The 14,549-nt window shown below is 34.8% G+C and overlaps 1 protein-coding gene across 9 annotated transcripts in view; it reads left to right on the plus strand.

The window, feature by feature from the left end:
- DMD (dystrophin) overlaps positions 1 to 14,549 on the plus strand; it is a 2,565,910-nt gene that overhangs the window by 1,251,667 nt on the left and 1,299,694 nt on the right. For all 9 annotated transcript variants that reach the window (XM_043895268.1, XM_043895262.1, XM_043895270.1 and 6 more), the window contains 4 exons: positions 451 to 561; positions 964 to 1,137; positions 5,023 to 5,178; positions 9,162 to 9,332. In XM_043895268.1, coding sequence (XP_043751203.1) covers positions 451 to 561; positions 964 to 1,137; positions 5,023 to 5,178; positions 9,162 to 9,332 — 612 coding nt within the window. The remainder of the gene's footprint in view (positions 1 to 450; positions 562 to 963; positions 1,138 to 5,022; positions 5,179 to 9,161; positions 9,333 to 14,549) is intronic.

Genomic DNA, 14,549 nt, shown 5'->3' on the forward strand with positions numbered 1-14,549 from the left:
ATCTCTTCCAAGCCCTCCTTCTGTTCTTCTCTATCAAGTCCATGACCTTTTAACTTTTTCTTTTTAAATTGTGTTTTTCTTTTGTTGTTGTTGTTGAAGTATAATTGATTTACAGTGTTTCAGGTTGACAGAAAAATGATTCAGTAAAGTATGCTTTTCTTCAAAATAAAGATACTTCCTACTAAAAATTATATCTGAAATAGCTGTTCATGAACACTGATTCAAAAGGATAATTAATTTGTATTACTAATCTCAATAGGAGATAACTAAGTCATTTCATTTTTTGTAATGTTTGGTAAGTAAAAAAAAATCTGCCTACTGTCATGTTGTAAGAAGCTACATTGTAATAATGTTTTGAGAGAGTTTTTGAATTTCATTTTCTTGGAAAGTGACTTGTTATTTGCAATAACTTGCAGAGCATGCTGACTTATAATGCTGTACTCCCAACAGAAAATCCAGTCTGATTTGACGAGTCATGAGATCAGTTTAGAAGAAATGAAGAAACATTACCAAGGAAAGGAAACTGCTCAACGGGTACTATCCCAAATTGAAGTGGCACAGGTACATATTATTCCATTAACTAAGGACCTTGTTTTAGTTGGATATTAAAATATTGTTTACATTAGACAACTTGCTTATTAACAAATTGAGGTTAAGGGCATTATTTGAAAGCTACAAATGATATATAAATGATACATGCTGTTTTGAATTGTACATTTTTAGGATAAAATAGGGTAATAATTTGTCTTTTATTTAGTATCACATTAAAAATGATTGCTGAATTCTTCTCCCAAATGCATGGGTTCTTTGTGCTGGACAAATGGAAAAAGTGTTGCTTTAGTTTGTTTTTATTTCTATCCTTGTGTATCTTCCAGAATAAAGGAAAATACATTAACAAAAGTATGACTGGTTATTGTTCGGAAGGCAAAATCAAATCCATGTTTTCTTGCACTGTCTTTACAGAAAAAAATGCAAGATGTTTCCATGAAATTCCGATTGTTCCAGAAGCCAGCCAATTTTGAGCAGCGTCTACAGGAAAGTAAGATGATCTTAGATGAAGTGAAGATGCACTTGCCTGCACTGGAAACAAAGAGTGTTGAACAGGAAGTAGTGCAGTCACAGTTAAATCATTGTGTGGTACGTATTGCTGACGGCAGATATGCGGCTACTCCTTGACTCCCTTATTGGAATGAGAACAGTATTTGGTATAAGAACAAAAATGTGCACAAGTGAATTGACAGACAAGAATAAGAACTATTATTGAAATAGTAGCCACTTAATATCTCTTCTGAAAATGTCTCCTTTGAGTCTATAATTTTCCAAGGACTCTGCAGAATATCACCTTTGTTTAATTCTTATGGAACTTTGAAAATATTTTTAAATGGAAATCTTGAAGAAGAACATACTGGTCTGGAAACAGCAACAGCGAAATTATCTGCAATAGTAAAAACGATTCTAGAAATGAGTGCCAAGGAAGCAAAGCAATCCACACAAGTCATCTTTACTTCTCAGGTGAAGGTCGCTCAGTCATGTCTGACTCGGGCTTCTCTGTCCATGGAATTCTCTAAGCAAGAATACTGGAGTGAGTAGCTTTTCCCTTCTCCAGGGGATCTTCCCAACCCAGGGATCAAACCCAGATCTCCCGCATTGCAGGCAGATTCTTTACCATCTGAGCCACCAGGGAAGCCCAAGAAAACTGGAGTGGGCAGCCTATCCCTTCTCCAGGGGATCTTCCCAACCCAAGGATCGAACTGGGGTTTCCTGCATTGCAGGTGGATTCTTTACCAGCTGAGCTGCCAGGCAAGCCCTTAATTCTCAAGGCCACAGGTTAAATGAGAGAATTTAAAGACAAACATTGAGTGCAAAGCAAAAGCAAGATTCCAAGCCAGGCATACTTACTCCAAATCCTAGTATACTTCCATTTAAAGTCAGGCCTGGATATGCAGTGAAATTCTGCCAGACAACCAAGACAGAATAAATAGGTATGGAAGATATGATTAGCCTGTAGTGTAAATCTTCACTACAAGGATTTCGAGTAGTGTTCTTTGCTGCAGTTATTGAAAATTCACCAAGCCAGATGACTTCTCTGATAACATAGAGCTGAATTATGAGGGCATCTACTAGAGTAATACAAGTATTAATATAAATCTAAGTGTACTATGGAGTGTCAAGGTAGAAATCCACATAGAAAACACAGTGCTATTAACATTAAAGGGAAAAAGTTTATCTATTGAGTACTTTGTGCTTAAATATTGTTTCTGCTTCTATTACATAACATAAATGAAAATAAACCCTTAGGTACATTGCCATCATATCATTATGAATGGGAAAATATCATTCTTTGTAAACAAAAATTTTCTTTGTGAAAAATTATGGAATTATTTTTATTCAGCAATATTGCTTAGTAAGGAAAGCTGCATTTTAGTGGCATCATTATTATAAATATTCTTACCCCCAAAAGAAATTTTGAATACAGCTATATATATTAGAGGAATGACAACCCACTCCAGTGTTCTTGCCTGGAGAATCCCAGGGACAGAGGAGCCTGGTGGGCTGCCGTCTATGGGGTCGCACAGAGTCGGGCACGACTGAAGAGACTTAGCAGCAACAGCATATATATTAGATAAGTAACAATGGGAATATATGGGAATATATGTCATCTTATATTTTTTCAAAAAATTGAAAGCAAAATGACCTAAGCACATTATCATCATGGCTAAATATATTCACAGAGGGCAAGCTGTTCATTTTTCTAGGAACAGGTCTCTAATGGTGCTTCGTAAGTCTTTTCTGCTAGTCAAAATGAACTGGGGAAAAAAAAAAAAAAACACTACCTACAGCTGGGTATTACTATGCCCTGACTCAGCTCAGTACAGAGGAACCAGATTAAAGTGTTTCCTCAATCTGTTTCTCAGGTGATCCAAAGAAGTCACCTTTATTTCTCAGGTGAAAGTTATTCAGTTGTGTCTGACTCTCTTGTGACACCATGGACTTTAACCCACCAGGACCCTCTGTACATGGAATTCTCAAGGCAAGAATACTGGAGTGGGTAGCCTTTCCCTTCTTGAGGGGATCTTCCCAACCCACGTATCAAACCCAGGTCTCCCACCCTGCAGGTGGATTCTTTACCGTCTGAGCCACTGGGGAAGCCTAAGAAAACTGAAGTGGGTAGCCCTTCCCCTTCTCCAGGGAATCTTCCCAACCCAGGTATCGAACCCAGGTCTCCCGCATTGCAGGTGGATTCTTTATCATCTGTTTCTGCTTCTGGTTTAAATGTCAGGACCAATTCAGGTCATCCTTCCATAAGGATATATTTTCTTTACAACTTTTGTATTTTTCATTATTAAGATGCTCAGTTACATATATCATAATCATGGTCTTTGCTTTCAAGATTTTTGTTCTGTTAAAGTCTTAAAAACATGAACCCGAACACATGTAAAGACTTATTTCTCTTTCTTAATGATAAATATTTTCTCTATTGAATGAAGTGATGAAAATGGCCATCAGTACTGTGGCTCAGCTGGTTAAGAATCTGCCTACAATGCAGGAAACCTGGGTTGGGAAGATCCCCTGGAGAAAGGAAGGGCTACCCACTCCAGTATTCTGGCCTAGAAAATTTCATGGAATACATAGTCCATGGGTTTGCAAAGAGTTGGACACGACTGAGCAACTTTCATTTTCATAAAAGTAAATCATTAACATTTTAAAAAGTTTTTTTTTAACATTTAAAATAGTCATTTGGAAATATCTCTGATTCCAGAATTCAGGAATTGAATCCCAGTGTGACAGTTAATGATTTAAATGTTTATAAATACCCAAATATATTTATATTTCCTAAAAGAAGTAAATGAATTAAAAAAAATGAAAAGCTCAGAAAGAACTCACAAGTATTAATAAAGGAATAATAACAACTTCAAGTGATCACCAAAGGGGGAATTAAGGTGAAAATAGTTTATGTATGTAGCCTTAATGAAGAGGATAATTGCTCAGAGTTCACAAAATGCTTTGTTTTAATTGATTTTAAACTGAAAAGGAAAAAAAAGCATACTCAATTTCTATTCTAACTCCCAAATAACGGTACTTGCAATACCTACTAGCAACTTTATTTCTTAGTGCCAATAAGTATTTGTTGTTCAGACTCACCATTGAACAACTTAATGTGACAATATATAATGTAAATTATTACATATGCCTGTATACATATACATGTGTACGCATATGCATGCGTACATACACACATACATTCAAACATACATATCTTTCCAAGTAAAGTAGCTACAAGAGAAAGCTATGACACTTGTTTAATGAGAATTTGTTACAGCAGTATACTGTTGTGAACCAATATATGTGTTCTTTATAGTTGTGATGTACTTAAGAGTTTTACATAGTACTTTATATTAGTCTACATTTAATTGATCAGCTCCATTAAGAAAATACATTTATATCATTTAATTAACATTTAAGATTATATTCCCTCCTTTTATATGATTTAATATGTGTTAGAATTACAATCTGGCAATTCAGACATTTGAACCTGACTATAACGTAGCACCCTGAGAACAGTGTCTAGCTTGGCCAACACTGATTCTCTAGTGACTCAAATACTGTCTAGTATAAATAGGCATTCAATAAACACCTGGGGAATGAGTAAATGAAATTTTCCCATGTCACAGCTATAATTATATAATTACAAAATTTAAAATAGAAGTCATATAGCTTTTAAAAATGATCTTTGTAAGCATGGGCTGAAGAATTAAATATATGCATGATGTACCCTTACTTTGGTAAGCGTAACTGCACAATATGCATGCCTGTGTATGTACATGTAATTACAACTAGAAGCATTAAATCAATAGAAATTTCAAAAGCTAGATATTGATCACAGCTGCAAAATGCTACTCTGTTAAAACTGAAACCATAAAATAGCAATTCAGGTGATCTCTACTCTTTTTTTTTTATTAATGATAGTATGAGTCAGACACTATTGCTTATTATTCTGTTTTGTTTTATGTTTTAACTCAGAACTTGTATAAAAGTCTGAGTGAAGTGAAGTCTGAAGTGGAAATGGTGATTAAAACTGGACGTCAAATTGTACAGAAGAAGCAGACGGAAAACCCGAAGGAGCTTGATGAAAGAGTAACGGCTTTGAAGTTGCATTATAATGAGCTGGGAGCAAAGGTGCGTGCTGAAATCATGAACACTGGCCACTTCCCACTTTCCTTCTATATTGTAAACCAAGAGTCAGTAATTATGTGCGATTGATATGTTAGAAAGTCTAAATCATTTACTTCCTACAGATAGATACATTGGATACAGATATATATACATACAGATATATATACATACATAGAGATATATTCCCATGTGTGATTCTTATTAAGAAACAATAATTAATCAGTGAGTCTCTATATTCAAGTCCATATTAAAAAATACATAAAACTCAGAGACATTTTTATTGGTCCATCAGATAGTCCTGAAAGAGTTCCATTGTTCTAAACTTGTCCCTTCTTTTCATTGTATATATTTACTTGTGATGACTGGAAGGGTGGTAATTTTATAAACTAAGATGCCTACTTATATTTAGGTACAATGGAGTTGATACATTCTACATAGAAACAGCTTTACTGAGACCAATGGGGAGAAAAGAGTCTATTAATATTTTTACAGCTCAGGTTCCCAATTTTATTTAATATAACAACATCAATGAGAAAATTGTCACTTCATCTTAGACACAAATGTAAATGCTTGCCCACATTTGAGAACTAGCCATGCAAAGGCAGAATTGTAATATTGCACCCTGAAAGTAGACTGAAGGTTATGACCTAAAGCTATGAATTGCAAATTACTTATCACTGAGAGAAAGTGAATTTTAGATTTAAATGAAAATCTGAAAATAGCGATTCTTATTAGTTGACAGTCTGAAACCATAAACACTGGTCACTTCCCACTTTCCTTATATATTGTTAAGCAAGAGTCAGTAATTATGCACAATTGATATCTTAAAAAATCTAAATTATTTAGTTTATTTTAAAAACCTTCTAATTTATATTTCACATATTTTGAAAGAGTCTGCTTTTTCAAGTATAAATTATTGCCTGGGCCTTTTCTTTGCCTTGAAGAATTTGTACAAGGTCTTTGCAAGAGTAAATTCAACATAAATAATGTAGAATAAATCACTTGGAATTTAGAACAGTAAAAATGACATTAGAAGACTATTAGTGCCCTGAGTTGATTATTATTAAGGAGTGAATGGTTCTTCTGAGGATGTAAAGACCTATTTATTCCCGAAAATACATATTTGAAAGTGTATGTTTATCTACCCATTTGGCACTAAGTAGTATCATTAAAGCAAAATGAACGATTACTAAGAAATCATACTTAGTTTTAAAAACATGACAGAACACTGCAAAAAATGTAGGGCAGGCATTTATTTTTGAAATAAAGATTTAGAAACATTAGTGGTAAAGGGAATATGTATACATATCATATTACAGAAAATGGCAAAGTCACATATTTCCTTTCTGAGAAAAAAATTGTCCATATTTAAATCTTCCAAGCACCTTCAGCAGTGATGGTTTTATTTTATGAAAACAAAGGAAATGGGATATCTTAATATATTATCATTTTATATAAATATGCAAGTCATTCTATTTTAATCATCTTCAGAATTTATATCATTTTTACTTGCCTCAGTTCAGTCTATATATATTAATTTTTGTATTAATTAGCTTAGGCTGCCATGCCAAAATACCATAGAGTATGTGACTTAAACAAGAATATTTTGTTTCTCACAGTTCTGGAGGCTTAGAAGTTCAAGATCAAGGTGTCAGTCTAGTAAGGACCTTTATCCTGGCTTGCAGAAAGCCACTTTCTTACTGTGTTCTCCCATGATGGAGAGGGAGGGAGAGTAGGAGGGATTGGTGGGGGGTGGGGAGGGAAGAAGAGGATGAGAGGGATGGGAAGAGTGGGAGGGATAACTTTTCCTTCCTCTGCTAGTAGGGCCATAATCTTATCTGATTAGGGTCACATCCTCATGATTTCATTTAACCTTAATTACTTTCTAAACACCCTGTATTCAAATACAGGTCACATGGGGGCTTAGGTTTCAACTTATCGATTTGCGGGGATTTCAGTTCCATCCATGACCCCTTTTCTTGAAACAGTTTTATTAGTTTGATTAATATCACCAGCTTAGCTTAATTGTTCATTGACTAAAAATCAAAGAGTTTCTTATCTAAAGCTATTTCATTTCATCAAGAGATATTACACCTAGGAACATAGATATAATAATACTTACAGTTCCTTATATGGCCCCTGTATACTTTAAATTATATGACAATATACATAAATAGCAATGCTCATTGCAACCTCAAATGTTCATACTCAAACTTTCAATATTCATGTCAGCCTCACATACATGTTTAAGTGTTCATGAAACGGTGATGGCTGAAAGTTTCTACTGCAGGTGGCACTATTTTAAATGTATCATTTCTCCACCAAAAAAAGAAAAAGTGTAAAACTCAATTTTCCTTAAGATGGCAGTATCTCCTGTTTTATTAAAAAACTATTTAGCTGGATATAAACAAAATCAAATAAATGAAAATAAATAAAGCATGAGCTCTGGGAAGACAGAATTTCTTTGAAATACTGAATCTAGAATTCTTTTCTATCAATAATGCATAGAAAAAATAACTATGCATAGAAACACACCATGAAGGTGTATATTTTTTCCTGCTGCACACAAATAAAATCCTTACACTCAAAATGGCAAATGCTTTCACTTCTCTGAAGGGAAGAATAGAAGGAAAAATCTGTAAAACAAACATTGAATCTGCAGCTTCAACAACTAAATTTTTTTTTAATGTGTGCCCACCTCTGTTAAAGAAGCAAATTTTGTTGAGTATTTGTAATTTGTCTCAAAATTTCAGGGTATTTATTTTCATTGCAGCGTTTAATTAAAATCTTCACTGTGGCGTCTCTTCATGCTTATGGCTGCATTACTGCTTGTAAATTATATATATGTATATATATTGGGGGTGGGGTGGTTCCCTGGTGGCTCAGTGGTAGAGAATCCATCTCTAAGCAGGAAATGTGGGTTCGACCTCTATCTCTGAGTCGGAAAGATCCCCTGGAGAAGGAAATGGCAACCCACTCCAGTATTCTTGCCTGGGAAATCCCATGGACAGACGAGCCTGGCGGGCTACAGTCCATGGGGTACCTAAAGAGTCAGACATGACTTAGAGACTAAACAGCAACAAAATATATATGTGTGTATATCTTCTCAGAGCTAATATATCCTTGATTTTTATTTATTCTATTTTTGTTTACACACCCATATATATATCAGGAGATAATAGATTCTGGGCTTTTTATTAAAGCCAACCAACCCATTCCTAAGATGTAAGAACATCAGAAGAGTGGTGGAGAAACACAAATTTGTTCATTCTCTGTGTAAGAACATGGACGAATTTGACTTTGAGAGTCTTAGTTTTAAACACTGAGAACTGAAACACAGGATTAAGTCATGATTTTCAGAGTAAAATTGTGTTATGGTGCCAACTTTTTTTACCCTCTTTAAATGATAAATTAACATTTAAGGAGAAAGTGACCTATTCTTCGTGTTGTTTTTGTGAAAAAATGAGACATTTCAAAGATGCAATGACAGTAAAATCGACTGTTCTAAATATTTTACAAATACCTTTGCCTCTGGAGAGAAATAGTATTCTTTGCCCATTTTGATTACTTAACAGCAAGGGCAAGCCTCATTTGTATATAGAGGATTGTAAATGTTGCCCATCTCTTTGACAGATGACTGAGGATTTTCTAAAAGAAACATGCCATGTCTTCGGTTTGACTTATATCATTTTATTTATTTAAAAACTGTGGCCATAAATTAATTTTATTTATATTAGAGAAAATAGTAGTAGCTTTTCTTTCTCCCTGATACAGGATGCTACCTTTTGGATAAAGGATCTCATCTTTCATAGACTGTGTTTATTCACTATTAATATTCAGAATATGTAATGTTTCTAAAATATGATTTTTTTCAAGAAGAAGGTTATTTTAAAATGACAAAAATATGAAAGTTCTAATCAAGTAGCTATAATCAAACTTGAATTGAAAAAGTAAACCAAAGGACATTTTATGGTCATTCTTTTCAGGTAACAGAAAGAAAGCAACAGTTGGAGAAATGCTTGAAATTGTCCCGTAAGATGCGAAAGGAAATGAATGCTTTGACAGAATGGCTGGCAGCTACAGATATGGAACTGACAAAGAGATCAGCAGTTGAAGGAATGCCTAGTAATTTGGATTCTGAAGTTGCCTGGGGAAAGGTAAAACCTATATCACTGAAGGTTATTTTTAGCATATATGAAGATACAGTGCAATATGATTTTTTAAGGAGCTGTTAATGTACAATAATAGAACCATAAATATTATCATGCTTCATTTTCCCTTCCCTCAAAAATTTATCAGTAGTTGAACTGTATATTTCAGAATCACAATAAAGCCAATGGGAACCTTCAGCCAGATTTTCTCCAATGGTTATTTAGTATTAGGTAGGTTCTGAATAAGTCCTTAAAAAATATATATATATATACATCATTAGTCAGAAAGTCAGTTCAAAGATGTGACTCTGTGTTCCCTAGCTTGCTTAAGAGAAACTATTCAGATGGACCCCATTGCCATGAGGAAGGCAAAGATGCGGAGACTTCAGACAGTTAGGCTGGACAAACTTGCAAGATGAGCAAATTATTGATGTCACAATCATAAAAAAAGAAAAAATCTCACGGGGTCTTTATGGCCCCTGTCATTTCTACCACCAAACAGCCCTGGGTTTCCTTTAATCCTCAGCTTGTAGATTCTTAATGTTTCTCTGACAACTGTCAGACATCATTGTGCTCTACAATTCAAGGTCAAAGCACCAATAGCTTAATTTTTTTTTTCAGTTGACATATTACTGGATTACTTGAAAGTATGTTGATATAAACTAAATAGTTGATATTAATAGTGTGTTTTCACCTTAAACTTTGCCAAGCCACTGGGCATTTAGAAAAAAATAAATCATAGCACAATCTGCTCCCTCAATTTTTATTTAAATTTAACAAACACATGCCTGCATTAACTATATGTTTAAGAGATCTGTGCTTTATTTTTTTCTTATTTTTATTTTTTTTTATTATTTTTATTTTTTTCCAGTGGGTTTTGTCGTACATTGATATGAATCAGCCATGGATTTACATGTATTCCCAATCCCGATCCCCCCTCCCACCTCCCTCTCCACCTGATTCCTCTGGGTCTTCCCGGTGCACCAGGCTGGAGCACATGTCTCATGCATCCCACCTGGGCTGGTGATCTGTTTCACCATAGATAGTATACATGCTGTTCTTTTGAAATATCCCACCCTCACATTCTCCCACAAAGTTCAAAAGTCTGTTCTGTATTTCTGTGTCTCTTTTTCTGTTTTGCATATAGGGTTATCGTTATCACCTTTCTAAATTCCATATATATGTGTTAGTATGCTGTAATGTTCTTTATCTTTCTGGCTTACTTCACTCTGTATAATGGGCTCCAGCTTCATCCATCTCATTAGGACTGGTTCAAATGAATTCTTTTTAACGGCTGAGTAATATTCCATGGTGTATATGTACCACAGCTTCCTTATCCATTCATCTGCTGATGGGCATCTAGGTTGCTTCCATGTCCTGGCTATTATAAACAGTGCTGCGATGAACATTGGGGTGCACGTGTCTCTTTCAGATCTGGTTTCCTCAGTGTGTATGCCCAGAAGTGGGATTGCTGGGTCATATGGCAGTTCTATTTCCAGTTTTTTAAGAAATCTCCACACTGTTTTCCATAGCGGCTGTACTAGTTTGCATTCCCACCAACAGTGTAAGAGGGTTCCCTTTTCTCCACACCCTCTCCAGCATTTATTGCTTGTAGACTTTTGGATAGCAGCCATCCTGACTGGCGTGGAATGGTACCTCATTGTGGTTTTGATTTGCATTTCTCTGATAATGAGTGATGTTGAGCATCTTTTCATGTGTTTGTTAGCCATCTGTATGTCTTCTTTGGAGAAATGTCTGTTTAGTTCTTTGGCCCATTTTTTGATTGGGTCATTTATTTTTCTGGAATTAAGCTGCAGGAGTTGCTTGTATATTTTTGAGATTAATCCTTTGTCTGTTTCTTCATTTGCTATTATTTTCTCCCAATCTGAGGGCTGTCTTTTCACCTTACTTATAGTTTCCTTTGTAGTGCAAAAGCTTTTAAGTTTCATTAGGTCCCATTTGTTTAGTTTTGCTTTTATTTCCAATATTCTGGGAGGTGGGTCATAGAGGATCTTGCTGTGATTTATGTCGGAGAGTGTTTTGCCTGTGTTCTCCTCTAGGAGTTTTATAGTTTCTGGTCTTACATTTAGATCTTTAATCCGTTTTGAGTTTATTTTTGTGTATGGTGTTAGAAAGTGTTCTAGTTTCATTCTTTTACAAGTGGTTGACCAGTTTTCCCAGCACCACTTGTTCAAGAGGTTGTCTTTTTTCCATTGTATATCCTTGCCTCCTTTGTCAAAGATAAGGTGTCCATAGGTTCGTGGATTTATCTCTGGGCTTTCTATTCTGTTATTCTACCAAAAATTTAGAGAAGAGCTAACACCTATCTTACTCAAACTCTTCCAGAAAATTGCAGATGAAGGTAAGCTTCCAAACTCATTCTATGAGGCCACCATCACCCGAATTCCAAAACCAGACAAAGATGCCACAAAAAAAGAAAACTACAGGCCAATATCACTGATGAACATAGATGCAAAAATCCTTAACAAAATTCTAGCAAACAGAATCCAACAACATATTAAAAAAATCATACACCATGACCAAGTGGGCTTTATCCCAGGAATGCAAGGATTCTTTAATATCCGCAAATCCATCAATGTAATACACCACATTAACAAATTGAAAGATAAAAACCATATGATTATCTCAATAGATGCAGAGAAAGCCTTTGACAAAATTCAACACTCATTTATGATTAAAACTCTCCAAAAAGCAGGAATAGAAGGAACATACCTCAACATAATAAAAGCTATATATGACAAACCCACAGCAAGCATCACCCTCAATGGTGAAAAATTGAAGGCATTTCCCCTGAAATCAGGAACAAGACAAGGGTGCCCACTCTCACCACTACTATTCAACATAGTGTTGGAAGTTCTGGCCACAGCAATCAGAGCAGAAAAAGAAGTAAAAGGAATCCAGATAGGAAAAGAAGAAGTAAAACTCTCACTGTTTGCAGATGACATGATCCTCTATATAGAAAACCCTAAAGACTCTACCAGAAAATTACTAGAGCTAATCAATGAATATAGTAAAGTTGCAGGATATAAAATTAACACACAGAAATCCCTTGCTTTCCTATATACTAACAATGAAAAAACAGAAAGAGAAATTAAGGAAACAATACCATTCACCATTGCAACAAAAAGAATAAAATACTTAGGAGTATATCTACCTAAAGAAACAAAGGACCTATACATAGAAAACTATAAAACACTGATGAAAGAAATCAGAGGACACAAACAGATGGAGAAACATACCGTGTTCATGGATTGGAAGAATCAATATTGTCAAAATGGCTATTCTACCCAAAGCAGTCTATAGATTCAATGCAATCCCTATCAAGCTACCAACGGTATTTTTCACAGAACTAGACCAAAGAATTTCACAATTTGTATGGAAATACAAAAAACCTCGAATAGCCAAAATAATCTTGAGAAAGAAGAATGGAACTGGAGGAATCAACCTGCCTGACTTCAGACTCTACTACAAAGCCACAGTCATCAAGACAGTATGGTACTGTGCTTTATTTTTAATGCAAGATGTATATCTTGATTAACCAAATTTGGGAACTTTTAGTTGCATTATGTAAAAACTTAATCCTACAGTGAGACCAAAACTGAAAACTGATTTTCTCCATGTAGATTTGGATGACAAGCAGTTGTAAAAATTTATCAACCACACTTTATTTTCAAATAAATAGTAGAGAATGAATTTCTTTTTTCTTCCTGTTCAGAATAGATTTGTTAGAGATAAGATATTGACTTACAGTTATTAGTTCAGGATCATATATATTGTGAAATCATTAGAGTAGTGAGTGTACAGAGCCTACAGATTAAAAGTTACATTGGCCTTACTTTTCTTTTCCTCCTATCACAAAAACAAACATTATATTTCTATTTATTGGGAATCAATGACATTCATGTATTTAAGTGCAGGCTGGGTGGCTGTAAGAAATAAGCCAAAATTCCACTTGGCAGATCTTAGTCACATGATCGTATCTAGCCTTCAAGGAGGGTGGCAAAAGATGTCTCCATCTGGCTGAGTGGTCCAGTGTCCTGATGAAATGATGGGTAGGTAATGTTCTAAAATGAAGACACAGAGGACGCATTCCGGAGGACAGATTTAAGTAAATCAATTCTGACTATCCCTTTACTGGCTGAAATTGTTTAGCATATGAATTGAACACAGAAATCTAACCATAGAAAAATATTTATGTAATTAAATAGAAGTTTATATCTCTGATGATCATTATGTTTGGAAAATATAAGCTTCAGCAAAGTTTAATCTACATGATTTACTGACTTTAACCACTAACAGACTTCTTTTATTCCTCATTTAATTTCAGTAGTCAAAAGTTCAAAGCCAGTTAAATAATTCAGCCACATTAAAGCCTTTTAATATCCACAGTGTTAGCTAAAAATTAAAATGGTTAAATAGAATTCCCTAGAAAAATAATTGGTCCTTTGAGAGTTTAAATCCTTCAGCATTTTAAATAGTTCATATTTACCATTTTGCATAGATTGCCCATTAGTTTTTCTTAACACCAGTCTTGGAATACCAAGAGTTACCTGTGAGAATCACATACATATACACGTACATAAATGCTGAGTTTAACTCGGAGTATTAAATAACACAAAACAATTGATGTCTAGTCACTGACATAACAAGTCATGATTTTTGCATGTATTTCAGAGACAGATGTTTATAATAGTCAACATTAAGAAGAACAATTATAACTTTACTCAGTTATCCTTCTCTCCTTTGGCTGTCTCTTTATTCCTAAAATGTAATGACAGTCACGTGACAGAATGTATCATTCTGTTTCGCCAGTGGTTCTCATATGTTGGTTGCACATTGAAATCATCTGAGAACCTTAAACGCCTATCAGTGCTGAGGGCCCACCCCCAGAAATTCTGATTTCATTGGTCTGTGAGGTCAGTGTCTCTAAATCTCATATTCAGCACAGTTTGAGAACTACTAGCTAATGCAAGACTAGCAGCCTTAGGAAATCTATGTTCAGTTCAGCCAACCATGTCCTGTATTTTTTTTTTTTTTCCCTCAAACAATCACCTTTCACAGTTTAAAGAGATCTGGCCTCTGGTCCTAGATTATCTGGATAATTGCCTCAACTTATCACTCCTCTTAGCTGTAAAAGCATGAGAACTATTACTTGTTTCTAAAGTCTGTTGCACTATCATTCCCATGAAAAATTGCATATCT

The sequence above is a fragment of the Cervus elaphus genome, chromosome X (genome assembly GCF_910594005.1).
Source record: "Cervus elaphus chromosome X, mCerEla1.1, whole genome shotgun sequence".
In the NCBI taxonomy this organism is placed as follows: Eukaryota; Metazoa; Chordata; class Mammalia; order Artiodactyla; family Cervidae; genus Cervus; species Cervus elaphus.